The 16529-nt window shown below is 37.4% G+C and overlaps 1 protein-coding gene across 5 annotated transcripts in view; it reads left to right on the forward strand.

The window, feature by feature from the left end:
* GRAMD2B (GRAM domain containing 2B) overlaps positions 1–16529 on the forward strand; it is a 42767-nt gene that overhangs the window by 16822 nt on the left and 9416 nt on the right. For all 5 annotated transcript variants that reach the window (XM_038123600.1, XM_038123601.1, XM_038123598.1 and 2 more), the window contains exons 2-7: positions 8607–8729; positions 10723–10804; positions 11120–11186; positions 12105–12208; positions 15630–15725; positions 16425–16496. In XM_038123600.1, the coding sequence (XP_037979528.1) occupies positions 8607–8729; positions 10723–10804; positions 11120–11186; positions 12105–12208; positions 15630–15725; positions 16425–16496 (544 nt within the window). The remainder of the gene's footprint in view (positions 1–8606; positions 8730–10722; positions 10805–11119; positions 11187–12104; positions 12209–15629; positions 15726–16424; positions 16497–16529) is intronic.

A 16529-nucleotide genomic window follows, 5' to 3' on the forward strand; every position in this document is an offset into this window, starting at 1 on the left:
TATATATATTCCTATTTGGTTTTGAGAAACTTTTAAATACATATAAACTGCTATGGCCAGCATAAGAGTGAGTGTGTTTTGCCATGGAGAACAGCTTGTGGCCAGTGGAAAGGCTCAGACTGCAGGAATAGGCTTTTTGAGAGGATTCAGACTTGGTGTCGTGGTGACATAGAAAAATAGAAAAAAATGGTGAAAATAGAAAATCCAGTTGTCCTTAGCAGGTGTTTGGCTACCATGTGTCATATCTGATCCTAATAAGACTACCTTTTTCCAAGACTCTGGGAGAAAAATGGTTCCTTATATTCAGTGTCACAGTCAAAAGCACTGTTGTGACTGGTGTTGGTTAGACCTATTGTTGGGAGCTAGTATTTCCTAGTGTGAAATAGTAGCTTTTGTATTGAATTATCCACATTGTTCTGTTCTGGTCTTTTCCATGAACACATGAGCAGGTCTGTAAGAGTAGTCATAGGTTGAAAAGATAATAATGGAAATTTCAGCATTGTCAGATCCTTGGTGAATGGTTCATTTCTGTCCTTGGTGAAATGCGTGATGAAACATCAAAAATGTACTCAGGTATTCCTTGAAACTTCTAATTTTGTCTCATTGATTAGTTGTGCTTTAAACTAGGTAAGTGTGATAAAGCATAGTAGATAGAAGCAATGAGAAGTTCATTTTAATCTCATTCATGGTCATTGTTTTTCATTTGGCTTTGTTGTGCACTGTTCTTACTGGGGAACCTCACAGAAAATGTAAAGAAGATATTTAGGAGCAGAATCTAACACACTTTAAACAGGGAAATCTTATCAATGATTTTGGATTATCTTTTATCAATGCCATTTTTCAAAGACACTGCTTTATGAGAAAATCCAACCCTCCCTCTCTTTGTATAAAACCTGTCAGAAGAATTATTTTTTTTCTCATGTACATTGATTAAAACCCTTTTTGTACAGCACAGTGAGTCATTATTTCTAACCCCACCACAGAACAGAAGCTGCTGGTCAAGGGTTTCATGGCAGCTTCACTTTTTAACAGCAGAGAATGGAGTAAAGGTGTAATGGAATAAGATTGTTCCCAGACTTCTGCTTTCCAGCTGCATTCTTAATAATGGTTGTTAATATAATTGCGGGTGTCTGATTTTTTTTTTATTTTATTTTGGTTTTTGGGTTTTTTTAGCAGTGTTTGGGTTTTTGTTTCGTTCTGTTTTTTAAGGATTTTAGTCTGATGTAACTACTTGGTTTTTGTCAAAAGCACAATTCATGCTGGAAAACTGGCATCCAAGTCTTGCAGTGTGCTGAGGTATGTTTCTCTGGAGTTGTTCTTCCATAAACCAGAGGTGCAGCTTCAGGCAATGAGGCCAAACCTTTAGATTATTCTGTGGTGATTGGGCCTTATTTGTGAAGATGCTTTTATTTTTTCAGAGGTACATATTGTTTCTGCCTGAGTTAAGGAAAAGCTCTGATTGATAGATGTTTATATGGTGGTATTGAGCATAGAAATTGTATATAGATACAGTATTTATCTTTCTAATTGAATTTGGTATTGAACAATTGGTAGACCTGGCGCTCAAGTGCCTTTTTTCTCTTTTTTGCACCCTGAACAAGTCATAAATCAGGAATTTTTTCTTTTCCCTTTCTCCTGCCACCTCTGAAAGCTAAAGATAAAAATGTGAGTTAAGACTGTACACTGCCTTTTCAGTATGAATTGTGATTCTGTTTTAGTCTTGCTTTGGGTTAGAAGATTAAGTAGGCTAGAACTAAGGAGATATGAGAACATTTTGTCCTAAAGGATGCAAGCGGATTGAAGAATGAGAAGAACACATGCTCCTGTCCAAAGTGGAGGTAAATGAGTGTATTTTGCTTAATTTTCTTTTTTTTTCTCCCCCGGAAATGTGTCTGTCAAAGATTTCTGTTGTGTGCTAGATTTGATTATGCCTATGTTCAGATAAATAGTTGGTCATCCTACTGAAACTCCCATGGAAGCTGCATGATGGGAATCTTGTGGAGTTGAGTGAAGATACATATGAAAGGGCTTTTGCTTTTTGAAGTAGATATATGAAACGGAAACTCTTGAGAAGACAAGAGAGCTAAATGGCTTGTGCATCTGTTCTAGTGTTAACTTAGTAAAATATCTTGTTATAGTGTATCTAGTTTCAGAGCACAGGGAATTCTTCTGTGTTTTTTTTTTTTTTTGTATGGAACTTGATAGCAGTCTGGTTTTGATTAGACAGGGAATACAGACAGTTAATAATAGATGGTATTTAGAGCAGAGAATTTACATACTTGCTAATGACGTCTGCGGTGTCACAGTGATCTTGCTGATGTCCAAGTGGTAAGGCAGTGTGAAACTTGATCTAGTTATTATGTGAAATGTCTATTCAGTTGAGCAGAAAAACCTGTCTTTCTCTGTCCTTAACAGTGTTGGAGGGTTTTCAGTTCAGTACTACCTCCAAAAATTCATTTGTGTTTTTAATAAAGACATTGCAACACAAACATATTGCAACACTATTCACAGGTGAGTAATTGTTTTCTAAGAGATAGATGTGGTATAGAACACAGTAAGCATTTCTGCTATTAATTAGCTGGAAATATAAAGTTAGTTTCATATTTTGAGGGAGTTCTAAACAATTGGTTTCATTTCTCTTTTGGTGCTATCTGACATCAAGGTTCCAACTGTGCCTACAGGTGTGTTTCATCGTAGAAATGCCTAGAGAACCACTTGGTGTGTGTGTAAGTCTACCCATCTATGTGCATGTTTTACACAGATGATGTGCAGCTGTGTAACTCTGCCTCCATTATGCTGTGTTTGACTCTGATCTCATGAGAAGAGAATTAGCCTGCTTGCTCCCTGAACAACCAGAGGAAGTTAAATCTCAGTCTGGTTCATACCTATTCATATTGGCAAACTGACCTTCTCTGTCATGCAGGGTTTCACATCTCTGCACCATCATTACTGCCTTGCTGCTCTCTGTATTTGGTGTAAATATGTCTGCTGACTGTAGGTTGACTATACAAAAGACGTACAAAATCTTGCACTTCACAATCAGCTGCTTTTTTACCTTCAGATTTCAGCCTTAAGTACAAGCTGTGTACTGAGTATATGGAATTATACAAATGCCAAATGGATACATTATGTCAATCTAACATCTATTATAGCAGTTGTTAAGCAGCTTTCTGCCCCTTTGTGATTAGAGTAGCTGTAGCTCATTTTCAGCCTGTTTTGTGATAGGTTGGACGTCTTAGTGATAGTTAATGTTTGGTTGTCCATTTGCATGGTAAGAATGGTATGTGGTCTTTGAATGGATTAAATCACAATATTTTGGGAAATTGTTTCAGGAAGACGTGTTATCCCACTTAAACAGTGCTGTGTGCCACATAACAAGAGCACAGCTGTAGAGCTACAAGAGGCATTTTGTTTCTGAGTGACCAGACTGTACTGACAACACCTAAATCCTCAATTTGAGCACTAATGCTAGTTTTTCCATGATGGAGAGGACAGCAGGAGAGTTTACAGCAGAAAGGTATTTATTCATTCCAGGTGTGAAGTAATTAAACTGTGTACAGTAGGAATGCAAGCTCATCAGATAAAGCACTCCAGAATCTGAATACACATGCAAAAAAGGTTTGTTCAGATTGGTGTGGCATAGAAAAAATATCTAGTAGAATGATGGGACCTCTCCTCTGAAAGAAAACTTCAAGACTTTAGTCCTAGTAAAAGGTAGTTGGAGATGATTGCTTTGCTAGCACATGATAGTCAAGGAAACTAAGTGCTTAGGAGGAGACCTGTGACCTGCAGCATGCTGAACAATGTCCTTCCAAGCATTGGTACATTCCATCTTACACTCTTGTAGTCATCTCTGCTTGAAGCATGTTGCTAGTATGTCTTTTGGATAATGCCTAGGTAAATCTCTTCATCCTGCTCCATATTCTCTGCTTTTAAAAACTTGCCAAAGTCTGTCATCTTTATTTGGGATCCTTAAACGTTTGGAGTCTCTCCCTTTGACTTTAAGTTTCTGTAAAAGTGGCACAGTCTTTTACCTGCATAGACTCATGTAAAAGAGTAAGAATAACTTAAGTAACACTATATCTTAGCATTAGGACTGTTCACACGACTTTGATTCCTTTGTCAAATCCTGTCAGTCTGCTACCCAATTAATCAAACAGCTACCAAAAGATTTAAATGTCATTGTATTTATGATGGATATTTTCTCATGGGTTGTACCAAGCATAGTTGTGAACATTTAGGGTGAAATTATTCCCCAGCTTCTTGGGTTGATCATTTGCAGTAATACAGCAATCTAACTGCTGTTGCAAAATTAATCCTTTTTGTATAACACAAGTGAAACGGGACCAACAGGGCTTCTAGGGTAACATGGTGATCTAATATGTGTGCTCCATCCCCAGAAGGAACATTGCACCAATGCTGAGTTACATTAAACACTTGAGAAATACTTTTTGACTCCAGTTTTGCAAACAAATGAAGATGTACCTAACATCCTTTGCACCTAACACCTAACCTTTGATTATTCAACAGGTCTTTTTACTTCCTGCATAACTGATCTGCAATTTGTGGACTGGTAGACTGGTTTGTCACACTTTATTGTGGTTTCTGAACTTCTAGAGCAGTTATCAGGCAGACCAAGTAGCGTGGGTGTTCTGAAGAAGCTTTGTAGAAGGATTTGTGTGGTTGCAGGGAATTGAAGACAGTAATCACCAAATAGTTCTGGAATTTTGGTCTCTCTTGTGTATGCCTGAGAACTGTTTGTGTCTGGTACAGTACTGGGGTTGTCAAAGACAGCAGTTGTTCCTTGAGGTCCACTTTCCAAACTCTGGCCTATTACCACTTCTCTCTCTCATTGTTTTTGTTCAATGCTTCTTACTCAAACTATATTTGAAGCGAACAGAAAAAGAGTTGGTATTTTAGATTAATGTATTTAATCTTTTTTCTCTTGAAAAATTCCCATTAATGTGGTACAGTAATGTGGCAACCTACATAAGGAGTCTGAATTTTTCAGGTCCTGGTGAAGGTTAATGCCAGACAAGAAAGTTTGAAGTTCAGAGAATTTTGTGCAATACAAGGAACTTGACATATGTCTGCCACAAAGTTTTGGTGTTTTTTTTTTTTTTCCCAGAAACCATTCAGATCAGAAGAGGTGAAGTTCCTTTTAAAAATTGTTGATGAATAATGTGTTTCTGAACTACATTAGAATGGGATTTAGCCTGTCACTGTGATATTTTCTGAAAAATTCCTTCACCAGGATGCCTTCTCCTGGGAAGTTGAGAAGCCTCAGATAAAAATGTGAATAGTAATTATCTGATTCTCTTCTCCTGTGTTTGCTGCTGGGAATGTGGTTTGGAGGTTGTTTACCGACAGGTGCATCTTTGATTGGTTCCTTGTGAGTTGTGTTGACTTAATAACCAATCACCATCCAGCTGTGTCGAGGCTCTGAGGAGTCACGGGTTTTTATTATTCATTCTTGTTAAGCCTTCTGATGTATCCCTTCTATTTTTCTTTTGTATAATTTTAGTATAGCATTCTTTAATATAATATTATATCATAAAATAATTAATGAGCTTTCTGAGAACATGGAATCAAATTCTCATCTCTTCCCTCATCCTGGGGACCCTTACAAAGACCACATTAGCCCACTGCCCTGGTTTATGTATTTCATAGCACTTTCCCTTAAATGCAACTGACATTTATGTTAACTAGCTTGGATGCAATGTATGATTCCACTCTAAGTGCAGGACTTGGGTTTGAAAATACTCCCTATGACAACTGTTCTTTATTTGGAAACTAGAGACAATTTCTTTTCTTTTAGCTATTATTTTAATAGGCTTGATGGTAGTACCAAATATATGAGGTTTGGGTTTGTTTGGTTTTTTTTCATTTCAGTGGTCGCAATGTCACAAAGTTCTTTTGCTTTGCCCTGACATTTGCAAATCCAGGCTTTTTTTTTATGTGCATCTACTCCCAACAGTTGTCGTGAGAATCACTACAGTGATTTTAAGTGCTCTTAATTTAATTTGTAGTTGTTGTTGTTCCTGACCTTTGTGCTCTTTTTACAAAGCATTTATGAGTTATGACTCACTCATGAGAATGTGAGCAGTGCTTTAATTTACTTGTGATGAAGGGAAGGTTCTTCTGATACTTAGAAAACACCTGCTATGCGGAGTTGTATTTACCAGAAATATAGGGACAAATCCGTCTGTAGTTTTTCATTATGTGAAGGAGGCATAAGGACATAGGGTGAAGGACAGACATGGTGAAACTGTATCAGCTAGTAGGAATACACCCTATTGTCAGTGTCATGTGTTACATGGGTGAGTCTCCTCACAGCTGTGCTGCTGTTCTCAGGAGGCATCCTGGAGAGGTGAGCAGGCTGGCACAAGTTAGCTCAGCATTCCCACACACAGCTGTCAGCAGGATTAGCATATTGGGATGCCTGAGCTCTCTGCCACCTGAAAGCAGCTGGATGGAATGGGTTCAGATGCTAGAGATTCAGGAATAGTGGAAGGTAGTAGGGAAGACAGAAAGAATGGATGAGGGAAAGGGAGTAGGAACTGTAAGTAAAAAAAGCAGCAGCAAAGCATCTAACCATGCTGACAAATGTGAGTGGCAGAACCTGTGTTATAGGTTTTTTTAAAAAATATTTGTACTATAGAGACATGAGACTGGCCTCCTTGATCAGTTGGTAGCATTGCCGTGTGAGAACAGCAGGCTGACCAAGGCAGTGATGGACACCAGTCAGGCTTCAGGCTCAAGCAACTAATCTTAAAAACAATGCTGTGTTACGTAGTTCTGTTCACTTGGGAGTTTCCATGCTAAACTGCTTTTCTTGAGCCTGGCAATTTTGCCTCACCTTGTTCTTTATCCCACTCATTGCTGGTATTCTCTGGCCACTCTTGGAGCCCGAGGATTTGGGTAATAGAAATATAGCAACACTGTGAATAAGACATCTTCAGGATTTACAGACTTTTGGAATACAAGCTCCTCTGTGATTGCAGGAGCACTTTGAGTAGGTAGTCTGTCTGTCTGTCTGTTTAAAATCTCAAACAGCATAAAGCTGCTTATTTGGCTTTTTCAGGCAGATTGGGTTCCACTTGCATCTCATGAACTGCCTATTTCATTGTCATTTATGTCAACTGAAATAAAAGCTGATGATGTGTGGTCAAGGCAGAGCTGATCCAAGAGTGAAGTTATGGGGGGATATTAGGGTTTTTTCCTTATTGGCTTTGTGTATAATTGAAAGGATTGAAAGTCACAGTAATAATGTGTGACTTAGGGAGTAGGAATTCAGTGCCCCTGTGGTGGGGAGTGCCAAGGGTGCTGAGGAAGGCTTTGATATGGAAATAACTGCTCTGTGTGAATATAAAATGCCTTGAGAATCCTGGCATTTGTCCTGTGACATGAGTTCTTGTTTAGATGTGAGGTAGGATAGCACCTCATTAGGTGAGGCATATCTTCTGATCTTACTCATCAGAGTGTAATAAAGCAAAAGATCTTTTTGTGCCCTTCCTAAAAGAAGATTAAATTAGATGGAGAACCTCTGTTAACAAAACTTCTGCCTTAGTAAGAAAAAAACTCTTCATATAAAGACAGTGTCACATGATGACTGCAGTCTTGCTGTAAAATAGCAGAAATTAAATATTATAATGGAAAGCTTCTGTGAATGGAGTCATTCATGCCAGGCATTAAATTAGTGGGCGACATGGTTTGGCTTTCCTCTTTAATCCTAAGAGCATCCTATAGTTTTTGTGAAGCTTTAGGTTTCTGCAGGCAAGTGTGTATATGTATTTGTCATGTCATTTTAAAGTACCATCATTCTTCACACCCTGTTATTAATAACAGCTCTTTTTCTCCAAAAAAGGAGTTGTTATTGTTGTCATTTTGGGTTGTCATTTTGTTGGAAAGTTATGGAAAGGGAAGCCAGGGGAGGCTCTAATGGTACATTGCTTAGCCTTCAGACTCTGGGTCCACAACATACATTTCTGAAGCAGTGGCGTGTGCTGTGAAAAGACAATGCACTGTGGTGGCAGTGCTGCTTTTTAAAATAAAACCAATGCTTTTTGTACTTTGAGAGAAACCTTTATTGTGAAGATACTGCATGTGGACTCACACAGAAGATGTGAAGTGAGAGGCAAAATAGGACCCATCTTCCTCTTGCAATATTGAGCCACAAATAATCTGCTAAGCACCAAGTGCTGTCATGCAAGATGTTTTTCTCATGGCTTGCCAATCAAATTCATTTCCATTAGTCATCTGAGTCTGAGTACTGAACATGGAATGCATTTTTTCCAAACGAGACATTCTCTTCAGAACGGAAGCTAGAGCTACGAATTTTATGAGTGCTGAAATATCCATGGCAGTCTTTCAATTTTCCGCTTTTCATTGCTGAAATTCCAGTACTGGAGTTCAGATGTATAGTACTGTTGAGTCAGTAGATAAAGATTCTTTCAGGATCTTAGGAGAAATATAAGTTACAATTTTGTTCTTTAATATATGCTGTATTGTCAGCATGTTGCATTGGCATTCGACATTGCTGTGAACCCTTTTATTTCTTTGGTTCTTTATTTGTTTATTTTTTTTATTTATTTTTACCCCTGCAGTTCAGATGGAGAAAATGGAACTGATGAAAAAAGAAAGGCTGGAAAATCACCCACTGTGTCGCTTCAGACCCCTACCAGTGAAATGGAGTATTTTGATGACCGGAAAAAAGTTGATCTTGATAGGTAATGTCAGAAATACTGTCAGATTTCTTCTAGTAAGATAATTAGAGTGGCTGCAACCCACTTCAAAAGCTAGACTAAGTAGCAATATTTATCAGATATCCTAGGGTTAGCTTGCACACTGTGCAAGTGAGTTGGAATCCAGGCATCTTCCTTAGTCTCTGTGTTACCCATTGCAAGCAGTCACAATAGAATTTAGACTCTGAGCTGGCTTAGTTCCCCTGTTACATATTACATATTACACTGTTTGATGCCACTGCTAGTTACATTGCTTCCATAATCAATTTAACAGGCAGTCAAACAGAGCTGCAGTTTTAATCCTGGCTTGTTTCCAGAACACTTTCCTGCTGGAATATTGATTGTCCATGGTAAAACTATGACATAAGTTTTAATTTTGGACTCTGTGCCATATATTGCATCAGATTTTTCTAATGTCCCCACAATGATACTCATTCTTCTTTTGTTGGAGAACTGAAGTGCATTTTAAGTGCTTCTAAAAGCTAATATCCCACGTGGATGGCTTGAACCTTTGCATCCCTTTCACTTTGTCAACTCAACAGTCAGTGCAAAAGTCAGTGGTCAGCCTGACACTGTTGCTTTAGTCACAAGGCAACTGTTTAAAAAAACATAATTTAATTTCATTAAGCATCTTTGAGGAAAAGGTATTTGAAGGCATATGTTATAAATTTTTTTCCCCAAAACATTGCAGTCTTACCTCTCATATGCTCTAATTGACTACTGGTGGTGAAGGCTAAATATAAGATTTTTGTCAGGCTCAAAATTTGTTTCAGTTTGACCTGTACTTTACATAAGCACACCAATACATGTACTCACATATTTTAGAGTTTTCTTCTGTGAGGGACTGTCTGAGATATGCAGCTGGTTTCTCTGCTGTCTAAGTCAGTGTCTAAGTCGGATTGCTATAAAATCTCTTTCCTGCTGTGTCTCCATAATATTCAGGGTTTTTCTTCCTCTCACTCATATGGTGCAGTAATGGAAACTTTTGTAGCACCTTTATTTCCCTACTTTATCTTCTGCATAAAATATTTTTCAGGTCATTCAGTATGAGTCATGTGATGTATTTTTTTCTTCTGCTATTTGCATCTGAGGGCCTCTGAAAAAGAACTACCTGATTTTTATAGTATGTTAATATGCATTTATTCTGTGCTACATAGATCTCAGAGAGAGTGCGCTCCTCTTTCAGATTTATGAAACAGTTGTCCCACTTGTCTGTTTGTTTTTCTGAAGAATCCATGCTGTTAATTCCTCCTGTATAAAACAGCAAAACTGATTTTCCCAGCCATCCACAGAAAATTTCATCTGTACTTGTTTTTTTTAAATTGTTTGAGGTTTTGTCTGAATTCCCAGTATAAATGGCTGGAGCTGTACAAGTACAGCTACCTATACAACTGGAACTCAGAATTCCATTTCATTTCCTGTAGGGTTGCTAGTTGTCTTAATGATTTCATTACACTACACTACACAGTTCATAGCCATCCTATGACTTTTGCACCTATTCTTCTTTGTTGTACTTTTCAAATGAGCTCGCAGCTTGTGTTACAAGTTCATAGCTTTCTGTACACTGCCTTCCACCTCAACCACTAAGCTTTATGTAATTTTATCTTGAATTAGTAAGGAATGTTTTTGCTTAGTATTAGTATTTCATGTATTGCCCAGAAACAAAAGTGAAGCCAAGCAATGTGATAATTCATTAAGCTGAAAAAATGTTTTGAACTGTTTGTATTTCCTTACCAACTAGTCGGTTATTTAGAATACACCTTCTAAATTAAAAGGAGACCTTCATCATACTGTGATTGTCAGCAGAATGATGCAGTTTAAGAGAAGATACACTCCTCCTTATCTCTGCATAATCCTTGATGATTTAGATAAGTTATCTAAAGGATTATTATGTTCCATGGAAAAGCACATCCTGTTGGTAACTTACCAAGACCAATCAATTGGGGCCAGGCTTACATCAAATACTTTAAATCTTCAGGACCAAGAGCAGCACAGATAGTCCAGTCCTGACGATCAAGAGTGACTCCAAGATTGAAAGGAAAAAACGTGCCTCAAATCAGGTAAGGCAGAGGCTCTACTTGTTCGCTTACATGAAGTAAAAGTAAACACAACTACCATGACAGAGCTTTTGTTTAGCAGCACTAAACCAGTTCATGGTTGTATAAGAACACAGGTTCCTTTGTCAGCCGTGTATTAGAGTTTGGGTAAAGCACAACTTAGCATTAATAGCCACATAGAAAAAATGAGGCTTTCTTGTAAAACAAGTGGGCAGAATGGGAAGGTGTGTGAAGGACAGGAAGTGAAGCAGGTCACTTGGTTGTCAGACTGTCTAATAAAGTGTGTGTGGTTTTGTTGTTGGGCTTTTTGTTTTTTAGCTGAAGGCAAACGCACATTTTCATAAGCTGTTTCTAGATGTTCCCGTTGATGAGCCACTGAAACAAAGTAAGTATTAATCCCCATGTTGTTGTTGGCTGTGGATCCTAGATAATATTGTTACCCAACAAATGTGGTGATGTACAAGAGGAGCTACCTAAATTTTAAAAACTTTAAACTCCAGTTACTTAGAGCTGCAGGGCTTTGATTCATGTGCAATGTGCATTTTTTTGTAATATTGGAAAACTTAAATCTCTACATGTTTGCTGTATTTGGAAATTGTAGCCGACTTTGCCATTCCTGAACAGTAGCCTAATCTAATGCAGTATTTTTCGGTACCCAATCTTTATTAAGAAAGACATTACTTGAGACAGCATTGATCAAGTGATTAGCTTGAATTTTTGCTGTTGATGATGTTTTAATTATGTAATACTTATAAGAAGGGAATTGTATACAGACGTGTACAGCAAATGTTTCTTGAAAGAAATGCAGGGAAGGTGGATCATGAGTGAGAAATGATTTGCTCAATGTCTGTGAAGTAAAAGCAGTATTACTTTACAGTCATAGTATCTCTATTGGACATCTATTTTAGACAACGGCTGTAGAGCTGGAAGTTTAAAGAAAAAACCTTTCATTAAATTCTTCACATTTAATACAGTTGTCTGGAAGTTAGTAAAAAGTTTACAGGAAGCTGGGTCACATTCTCTCAGAAAATATTTTTGACGTTTGGAGGCTGTTGCATGTTGCTATTCATTTTATTCATTTCAGTTGTTGTCCTTCAAATACTTTGAGTGTCTAAACTTAGGCCTGTGACATGTTCTGAGCTTGTCAGTATTAGTTACTGAAAATTTTGAGGTTTGACAATGTTAATTGAAAGATATAAACCTAAACATATCATAGCTTTGTAAAAAGAACAAAAAAGAAGCCAAATGGGCTTGGCTTGGGTTGTGATTACATTCAAGATTATAGAATTTCTATTTGTTTCAGGTTTTACCTGTGCTCTGCAGAAAGAAATTCTGTACCAAGGAAAGTTATTCCTTTCTGAAAACTGGATATGCTTCCATTCCAAGGTTTTTGGTAAAGACACTAAGGTTAGTAAAATGTTTATCTATAGAATGGTAATGCTATTCTTAACAATTTGTACATCACCAGAAGTTTAAATTATTGTGCAAGGCTAGAATAGTAATACTTCCAAGTTTTATTGAATACAATTACTGTTTATAACTGATGTTTGAAATACAGTCTAGAACTGAACACTGTTATTATTAGAGATTGAATCTTTTGTTTAAGGACTTCATGTCTGAAAGAAACTGAGGAGAGGAAAGGATATGACAAGCAGCAGTGAGGACATTGTCAAACCCATGTAATACAAATTGCAAAAATGTTTCTCTTGGGGTAAGTACGTAAAAAGAGGAGGAGGGGCTGGAGGAAGGAAGGCTGAAAAATATTAAGGGCTTCAAGCCTATAGTTGGGGCACTGGAAAGAAGGATCAAGTATATTAAGGCATTTAGAAAAGAAGAACTAAAACGGGCTTCTGACTTGAGTAGCAAAGCTCTCTGAAGGATTCTTCTAGCAGTCCCGTTTTGCATAAACAAAGAAAGGATAAAAGAAAAACAAGTTGGCAAGATTTTTACTTGTGAGCCCAGTGTGCAGATCAGAAGTGAGATGTGAACTGTTGGAAAGATCATAAATTAGTCTTTCTTGGTGATCCACCTGAAGCTTAGTATCCCTGAGGTGAATGATATGCATACAGAAAAAACAAAGACTTGGATCTGTTGATTTGGAGCTTTTGGAGTGCGCTTTGTTTACATAAACTGCTTTGGTTTTGACTGCTTCTGGAGGAACAGATCAAAATGCTTCAAGGATTTCTTTGGCTTCTTCCTTTCAGGTGCATCCTTGAACAAAACTCCTGGTTAGATCCAGTGATCAAGGGGTTGATTAGGGGTTGAAGTTATCTCATTTCTCTGGGGTCAACCATTTTGATGGTGCACTATCTGTTGTTAAAGGGCTTTTTATAAAGTGTAATAGGTTTAAAGATTGTTTAATATTATTGAGTGCACATTGTCCACAGCAACCTTATGGGTTATTATGTTCCACCACTTTGCCCAGGACTATTGTCGATTTCTATTAATGGATTCTACTAGTCATAGACAGTACGTTAATGTGGATGGTGTGTGTGTTGGTGAAAGCTGTATGACAAAATAAAAAGTAACTGGTTGACTACTGTCATTCAATATTAGTAACAACTATCTTTGCAATTTATTAAAATTTAGGCTGCTGTACTAGCAATCTTTGGTTCACCGTGAACAATTGCCACTACCTCAAACTGTGGAACAGCTTTCTAGTGCCAACTAAGCTAAATATATACAAGAATGTGGTAGAACTTTACTGAATAGAAAAACTGATAAAAATATGCAGAATGATGATGATGATGTAGTACTAGGAAATTATTTGTCAACAAGGTTTTAAATTCAGGAATATATACATACTTGCATATATACTGAAAAGTGAAAACATTTTACATGATAGGGTAGAATAAACACTGGAAATGTAATTATAGCAATATTGCAAATTACTCAATTCTGGGACTTATTTTCAGAAAACATTGTGGGGGAAATTAAGAGTGAAGGAGATAGTATTTATCATTTATTTACAGCTTCATTCTGCTTTTATGAATACCATCAAGAAAAAAGCTTGAAAATCAGGGATACAGTGAAAAATGAATTTGTGGGAAAGGAAGGAGGAAATCAACCTGGACAGGAAGGGGAACATTCTTAGCAGTCAGATATGCTGACAAAGTTTTCAGGACGCAAAGCTTCTGTTGCTTATAACTTGTGAAACCATGTAAGCTTGGGGATAAAGTGTTTTATTGTGAGAAACAGCAGATCAACACATTCCAGTTAATTTTTGATAGGAGTTCTACCTGCAGGTTTGGGTTCTTTTACTGAAAGCTTTCATGCAGGGAACACCTATCAAATTCAGGAGTTTCAAGTATGCAGTAAAGACACTGTGCATATTCAAAGGTAAAAGATTGCTTCTGCAGGATTGAATAGGCATTGAAAAGCTTTTTTTCCAGGTAGCACTCATTTGGCTATATTTGTTGGCCTTGAGTCTTGGATTTAGACATTGTTTTACCCTTTTAAATTACTTCCTATGTTGCCTGCAGGTAAACCTTTTATTCTGAAATAACTGTTGTTCCAGATAAAAGTATTTGCAATCAAACAGAGATTCCACCCTTCCAATCTAATGCTGTGGAAACAATGCAGTAAGCAAGTACTGAATGGACACATTATTTTGGTTACAGTAATGTCATCCATCTAAACTACACACAGTAGAATGCCATTTACATCTCTGATTTAAAGTTCTTCTAGGTGAATTGTGAACTGAACCAACTAGAAAAATTGTAAACTGCTTTCTTGTAGCTTGTAGCGGACTTCTGTTCAAGCAGTATTTGGCAGTCTTGCAACCAAACTTATCCACAAAGATTTTTTTTTTTACCTGGTACAATTTTTCATTTCACAATTTTGTGTTACTGTTCTGAACAAAAGTTAACAAGAAACTGCAGAGAGTAACTTAATTCTCCTCAAATGGCATATTTTAATTCAGTGCTGTGATTGCTAACTGAACAAATTAAGGACACTTTTAACCTTGCTTCCAAATTTCTTAGGTAGCTCTGAGAGCCTGTGCCAAAGATATTTTTAACAGGATCTGTTTTTAATTGTGGATGTTATTATACATTATTATTATATTAGATACATATCCAGGATTATTATATTTGCCTAACTCGTTAAATCTCTAGGCTTTTCGACTCACCATCTCCAACCAGGTTTTTTACCTTTGTAAATTGGGATTTACAGGAAGAGCCCACGCATAATATCTGAAGCGAAATACTGTGAAACTTAGCAGATGTTACGCTAATGGTGTTGGGTGTAAACATAAAGGAGGAAGGAAAATTGAGCGCTTTTCAAAGTAAACGTAGACTGCCTCCTTGGCATACACAGGAACCAGTTGAAGTCAGCAGGTGTGTCAGTAATGGGTCTTTCAACCTTGCTGAAGGACGAGCTGTTTACTCACCTGCTAGTTGCAGATCTGTAAGTGGTGAGAAGACTTTTATGCTCATTAATCAACAAGCTTTTCTTGTCTGATATGTTCTGAAATATTTGGTTTCAAAGAAGTGTAGCTTTAAGATTGGTTCATTTTGCTGATCTGCAGTGCACTAAGCCCGTAGTCTTGTGAGAGCCAGAAGGGATCAGGAAAGGATGACACAAATAAATGCCTGGATTAGCATTTTATAAAAGCAGAAGTAAAAGTAGTTAGGTATGGCTTGAGATTATTACTGTTTCTTCTTTTACATGAAATAATAGTAATCAGAAGGGCAGTGGAGACATCTTTAAGTGCTGAGTGTTGAAGGCCTGGCTTATCCCAGTAACTGGGCTGGCCCCTTGGGAGAGAGCATGATGCAGATTTGTATGCGAGTATTGGGATTCCAACACTATGTTTATCTTGTTTCAGATCAGTATACCTGTGCTGTCAGTGACACTTCTGAAGAAAACCAAAACTGCCCTTCTTGTGCCAAATGCTCTGATCATAGCAACAGTGACAGATAGGGTAAGTACTGGTAAAGGACAAGGTATTTCAGTGAGAAAATAAAGAATAGAATCTCTGTTTGCCACATTCTCTCTGTAATTATTCATTCCCTGTTTTCCAAGAATTTATAGCACCAGAGAAACTGAAAAAGCTGAGTCAGGAGGTGCCTGCACAGAAGGTTACCTTCTTTGTTGCAGCTTTGTCAGTGTTCTTCCATTTACTTGTATCTTTTACCTAACCAGTCATACCTTAGACACGCAAAAAACTTTGCTCACAGTGATATTCAGGAATTGTAATTGCATCAATCAGTAGAAACTGTGATTATCCTATGAGCGGGTTCAGAAACAATGCATTTTCGTTGCACAAATATTTTGTGGGTGCAGGAGACAGTACATAAAAGCAAGTTTGGGGTTTTGTTTGTTTGGAGTTTTTTTAAGGGGTAGGTAAAACATAGCATGAAAACTGTTTCTAAAAGAAAGAACGGATCTGGGTTATGCTCTTGTTCCTGCAGCAGAACATGGTAACTTTTATGTGCCTGTTCTGTGTTAATGTGATAAACATCAGGTCGTAATCTTAGAATGGCCTCAGGTTTTTGCTGCCATACTAAGGTTCTTGAAAATTGTTACTTGTTTAGCAAAATCAAGTAACTGTCAAGTTTTATTTAGATAAAGGGAAGACTGTATGTCTTTTGCAAACAGTCACTGAGCTTTTATTTTGCAGTACATGTTTGTCTCGCTACTCTCCAGAGATACCACCTACAAGCTATTAAAATCTATCTGTACACATCTTGATGTAAGTACTAGTGGCAGTGAAGATGGTATGTAG

The sequence above is a fragment of the Motacilla alba genome, chromosome Z, assembly GCF_015832195.1.
Source record: "Motacilla alba alba isolate MOTALB_02 chromosome Z, Motacilla_alba_V1.0_pri, whole genome shotgun sequence".
Taxonomy (NCBI): Eukaryota; Metazoa; Chordata; class Aves; order Passeriformes; family Motacillidae; genus Motacilla; species Motacilla alba.